Below are 6000 nucleotides of genomic sequence, written 5' to 3' on the forward strand. Positions count from 1 at the left end.
AGATAAGAAAGTTGACTGGATCGGCTTCGAACGGGTTAAGGAACTTACCACATGTAGCTATCATCTGGTGTCGATCCTGACCGCTGAGGAATCGGGAAATCCACTTTACAGAACCATTCGACTTCCATATGTTTATGCATGATAATAATACGTAATTAGTACTGTTCTTCTTCATCAAGTGAGCCATTCTGGTGCTTGTCTTGGTACTTATACCTAACTCTGTATGTTTCTCAAAGGGCTGGACACGCCTTCTTTACCTTTTCCACCAATGTTTCAGGATTACATAGATTTAAGGAACAAACGGGTAAAGTTTTGTATTTCTTCAACTTATCTATTTCGATTAACAGAACCTCCTAATGTAATTTTTCCTAACATTTCTATTATTAATATAAATTGTACTTCCCAGGTGGAGGGTCTGCAGACAGGACAGAAATATGATTTGGTGATATCCTCCTTCAACGATAAGGGCTTCAGCACCCCCGCCCACGTGACTGTCTTCAGCACGGGCGCCAACGGTTCCATATACCAACCCCATGGTGAGTCTGCCAACCCCTCACAGTGAGTCTTTAAGTTAGACCGTGAATCTACTGACCTGAGAGTAAAGAAATCGCCCAGCACTGTAAAAGAAATTGACCCCATACAATGTCTATCAGACTCATGAGTCGGCCAACCCTCATGGCGAGTTAACCAGCCCTAAGATGGAAAGGACGAAAAGAAAAAACACGAAAAGGTGATGGTTGCGTACAGGGTGAGATGAAGACAAGACCATAATGTCACTAGGAATTTATCAGAGATTGTAGAGGAGACTTTGCCTATCCCATGCCAGAAGAGGTGCCACTGGCTGCCTCTTCCATGCCAGAAGAGGTGCCACTGGCTACCTCTTCCATGCCAGAAGAGGTGCCACTGGCTGCCTCTTCCTTGCCAGAAGAGGTGCCACTGGCTGCCTCTTCCTTGCTAGATGAGGTGCCACTGGCTGCCTCTTCCTTGCCAGAAGAGGTGCCACTGGCTGCCTCTTCCTTGCCAGAAGAGGTGCCACTGGCTGCTTCTTCCATGCCAGAAGAGGTGCCACTGGCTGCCTCTTCCATGCCAGAAGAGGTGCCACTGGCTGCCTCTTCCATGCCAGAAGAGGTGCCACTGGCTGCCTCTTCCTTGCCAGAAGAGGTGCCACTGGCTGCCTCTTCCTTGTTGCCTCTTCTTCCTTTGTCAGAAGAGGTGCCACTGCATGCTTCTTCCATGCCAGAAGAGGTGCCACTGGCTGCCTCTTCCCTGTCGGGGAAGTGGTGCCACTGGCTGCCTCTTCCTTTGTCAGAAGAGGTGCCACTGGCTGCCCTTTTCCTTGTCAGAAGAGGTGCCACTGGCTGCCTCTTCCATGCCAGAAGAGGTGCCACTGGCTGCCTCTTCCATGCCAGAAGAGGTGCCACTGGCTGCCTCTTCCTTGTCAGAAGAGGTGCCACTGGCTGCCTCTTACATGCTAGATGAGGTGCCACTGGCTGCCTCTTCCTTGTTAGAAGAGGTGCCACTGGCTGCCTCTTCCATGCGAGAAGAGGTGCCACTGGCTGCCTCTTCCTTGCTAGATGAGGTGCCACTGGCTGCCTCTTCCTTGTCAGAAGAGGTGCCACTGGCTGCCTCTTCCTTGCTAGTTGAGGTGCCACTGGCTGCCTCTTCCTTGTCAGAAGAGGTGCCACTGGCTGCCTCTTCCATGCCAGAAGAGGTGCCACTGGCTGCCTCTTCCATGCCAGAAGAGGTGCCACTGGCTGCCTCTTCCTTGCCAGAAGAGGTGCCACTGGCTGCCTCTTCCTTGCCAGAAGAGGTGCCACTGGCTGCCTCTTCCTTGCCAGAAGAGGTGCCACTGGCTGCCTCTTCCTTGTCAGAAGAGGTGCCACTGGCTGCCTCTTCCTTGTCAGAAGAGGTGCCACTGGCTGCCTCTTCCTTGCCAGAAGAGGTGCCACTGGCTGCCTCTTCCTTGCCAGAAGAGATGCCACTGGCTGCCTCTTCCTTGCCAGAAGAGGTGCCACTGGCTGCCTCTTCCTTGCCAGAAGTGGTGCCACTGGCTGCCTCTTTCTTGCCAGAAGAGGTGCCACTGGCTGCCTCTTCCTTGCCAGAAGAGGTGCCACTGGCTGCCTCTTCCTTGTCAGAAGAGGTGCCACTGGCTGCCTCTTCCTTGCCAGAAGAGGTGCCACTGGCTGCCTCTTCCATGCCACAAGAGATGCCAACCATTGGCTGCATGTACTTCTCGGCCTTTCTTTAGAGAATAGGGTATCTTACACTGCCCGCAAAATGGAGTCTTAGTATAATAACATGAAATTAAGCAATAAGTCCTTGTTATTTGTACATATACTTTGTGTGAATCATCAATTCATTTACTTTGCCAGAAACCTGTCACCTCGTAACTATTACCAACCGACAGATGGACCCTCGGAAGCTGAGGTCCGTGACGGCGGCAAGAACGGGGGAGGCATAGGCAGCGTCATCGGCGGCGTAAGCGGTAGTGACGCCAATAATAAATACCTAAGCGTGCTGGCCATGCCCTCGCTCATCCCTGCAGCCCTGGGGGTCGGGGCAGGGCTCATCCTGATCATCATCGTCCTCATCCTCCTCATCACTTTCCGCACGCGGCACCCTCGTCACCACTCCCCCCAGCATGACACCCCCACCCAGGATACTGAGCCCGAAGACTCCCCACAACACCACAAGTCTCCCGTCATCACACACCACGCCAGTTGCCTCGAGAGAGATATACAGGTAAGGTTGTCTGGGAGTTGGGGGTTAATATTATTACTGAGAACAGGTACGTGGCAGATGTAATTAATTATTGGAAATATCACAGCGGAATTGTCTCCATGATCAGAATAACAATAGGAAATCATAGTAACTTGTAAACAGGCGAATGATAAGTAGATAAAGCAAGGCATGGGAAAACACAAACCGGTTAATTAGTCACCAGGAGAATTAAGTAAGTGAGTAGCCAAAGGATCACACACCTAAAGTAATTGCTGAATAATGTCAATGATCAACAGCTTAATTACGATCAGGCTGAAGTCAACAATCATTTGTTTGATCTAATTGTATATTTTAATGACTTGGGCGGAGCTATTGTACCTGTGCTTTGAAATCTTCAAAGCTTACTCCTAGGAGGTGAAGTGGGAACCCCTATGACATCTATACTATCCCTGGAACCGATTGTGCGAGGGACTAGAAAATTGGTGGGTTCGAGCTACTACGCATAAAGATTCACCCACATTCATGGCACAATCGTTTGCATTTGTCATTTATTGCAAGAGATCTGCAGTGAGTGTCGGTGCCACACCAGCTGGATTTCTCTCTGCTCCCAAAGTTCAACCTGAAAGCCTCCCAATCTTCCCTGTAAGAAGAACGTAGCAGATGAGTATGGCTTCCGCCGCACGACTCTCTGCTCAGGCAGTAATGCCACAGCTGCCACAGTGGCTTCGCAGGCTGCGACAACTTGTCCACGACGGTACTCCACCGGTGGACTAAGAGGCTGTGTAGACAACCTAGCCCTACTGAGAGTCCACGTGACTATCCATTCAACCGGTGGTACGGGAGACTACGGAAAAGGCGCGGCACGCATAAACCTTCGACGCGAAGTATTTGCCCATCTGGACCCCTCGCTTCTGCAGGGGGTCCTTCGAGTCACCTTCGCGGTCAACCTCCCGATCCCAAGGCAGAGGTACAATAGGGTTAAACCTAGTGCCTCGCGGGACAGAGAGGATCGCCCGTTTTTTCGGCCCTGCACACCTAGGACAGACACAACAACGGGCCCCTACCAACATCGTCGCCCCACGAACCAGATGCCACGGCAACCAAGTTCATGCGGTATGGCTGAACGGCTGCAAAGGGTTCGGGGCCGACAACCATCCCAATTTTCTATTCAGTTTCAACAGAAAGGGTCGCCACCTCGTCACCATTATTTATGGAGACTGGGGCAATATTATGAAACAAATAGAGCCGAATTAACTACTCTAATCTGAAGTACAACCTTTCGTTAAATCAAGTCTGGTTAGTTCCTGTCTGTTGTCACATAATTATGATCTACAGTAACACTTTCGTCAGTAGCACCACTGATGGTAGGTCGACCCTGCCTTTGGAGATTCATTAAGAGGTGTCAGTGAAATCATGTTAATGTTTTGCCTTGTTCCATCACCAGATTTGTATTCTATATCGTACATTTGCCTTTCACTGCTCATGTGTAAGGCAACCAATTTGGCTGCAGTATGTGTTTTGAAGGCCATTTAGCTTATACACTGGCTTCACGTACTCGGGCCTCTTGCAATTATGAACTAAGACCCGGAAAAGTAGCCATCCCCTTGTTTAATACTTGTTAAAAGTATTTACAGACGATGGGGTGTCAAAATGCTTTATAATTATATCACCGGGATTCAAGAAGAAATCAATTGGTTTGCTTTACTTCTAGCTTTTTTTTGTACAGAAACTTAGGGGCATTTGCTTAGAATTTTGCCAACTTTGTGTACGCATGTAAATATGCTATGTAGATGAATTTTACATATGTGTTTGTCCTGAATGAAGAGAATTAAGCTTTTTGATCATTAGTCAAACTGGTATTTATTTGAAAATAATCTCAGATCGTGTGTCTTCTTCTTCAACCCACCAGGTGGAGTCTGAGAGCGACGCTGACCCTGACGTGATCCCCCTGCAGGAGGGGTGCCGCCCCCCCGACCCTGAACCCGCTGCAGCCATCCTTCTGCCACCCGACCGCTATAAGTACGCTCCTGTCCCTGCCCTCGTCCCTGCAGCAGTGAGTACTCTCGCTCTCTATTTTTTTTTAATACGGGTGTTGTATCTGAATCTCAGTCTGATAATCTTTTTTTTTACTAATGGTAAATTCAGATATCAATTGAAATCAACCCAGTGAACAGTACTTATGGATCTTCCATCTTTGTCTCTCTCTAGGCCAGTGCGCATTACGGTGGTGTGACGACGTCGCCCTCAACAACTTCCTTGAAGTCAGGGGACCATTCTAGCTTCACTCTGCCTTATGACTCCGACAAATACGGCGGTGAACGATTACATTCAAACATTCAAGTTCACTGCTCATCAACTCTACCACGGCACACATCTCGTCCTCCTAAGGAAAAATGTCATTCTTCTACGATCAATCCCCATCAATTCCCTTTTCCAGGAATTGAAGGCAGCCTTCCTCCGCCTCCTGTAGAGTACCAGAACTCTAGAAGGAAGCGAACATCGTTAGGTAGCGGGTGTAGCCAGTCTGGGTGTGAGGAGGACACGCCCAGCACGCCGCTGTTGGGCAAGAGGGAGAGTTCAGTATGATGTCAACAGCACACAAGTTTTGATATATAAAAACTGTCTTGTACTGGACGTAGACGTAATTTTTGTCCTCAGAGATGTTATATAATACTTTTGTATAATTTGTACTAAAGTGTTCGTGTCAAGAGAGTGGGTAACACTTGGGTGGTGAAGAGACAATCATTTTGTATGTACAAAACTCTTGGCGAGTTAAAGTGGTATGTCTTGCGGGTTTTGGTAAAAAATAAAGTTTGACAATTATTGTCCTTTCATTTTATACTTAGTACCAAAATTTTTATACCATATTTTGTGTAAATAATATTCACTAAAGGTAATACCTGTACTTGATAATCAGTGTTACACTACAATATCACTGAAGATAAATATTACAAATATTAAACAAAATACAAAACGAACCCAAAAATTTAAGTCACCAGATGAGTTGGGTACAAGATCAAGAAAGAGGTATCTGACGACACACCATCTGCTTCACTTGTACATAAACAAATGTTAGGCAACCGGTAACAAAAATGTTTTTTGAATAATGAAAAATGTGTCGTCATGAACTAACAAACAATATCTTGCCTCACACACACGCCTTCCCTGCCTCACACACACCTTCCCTGCCTCACACACACCTTCCCTGCCTCACACAACGCGCCTCCCTGCCCACACACGCCTACCTCCTAACACAATGCCTCCCTGCCTCACACACAC

The 6000-nt window shown here is 48.0% G+C and overlaps 1 protein-coding gene across 2 annotated transcripts in view; it reads left to right on the forward strand.

The window, feature by feature from the left end:
• LOC121872924 (hemicentin-2-like) overlaps positions 1-5544 on the forward strand; it is a 97512-nt gene extending 91968 nt beyond the window's left edge. For both annotated transcript variants that reach the window (XM_042376053.1, XM_042376054.1), the window contains exons 13-16: positions 407-536; positions 2408-2742; positions 4631-4774; positions 4930-5544. In XM_042376053.1, coding sequence (XP_042231987.1) covers positions 407-536; positions 2408-2742; positions 4631-4774; positions 4930-5307 — 987 coding nt within the window. In that variant the 3' untranslated portion in view covers positions 5308-5544. The remainder of the gene's footprint in view (positions 1-406; positions 537-2407; positions 2743-4630; positions 4775-4929) is intronic.
• Positions 5545-6000: the final 456 nt, after the last annotated feature.

This window comes from Homarus americanus, unplaced genomic scaffold (genome assembly GCF_018991925.1).
Source record: "Homarus americanus isolate GMGI-L3 unplaced genomic scaffold, GMGI_Hamer_2.0 scaffold11022, whole genome shotgun sequence".
In the NCBI taxonomy this organism is placed as follows: domain Eukaryota; kingdom Metazoa; phylum Arthropoda; class Malacostraca; order Decapoda; family Nephropidae; genus Homarus; species Homarus americanus.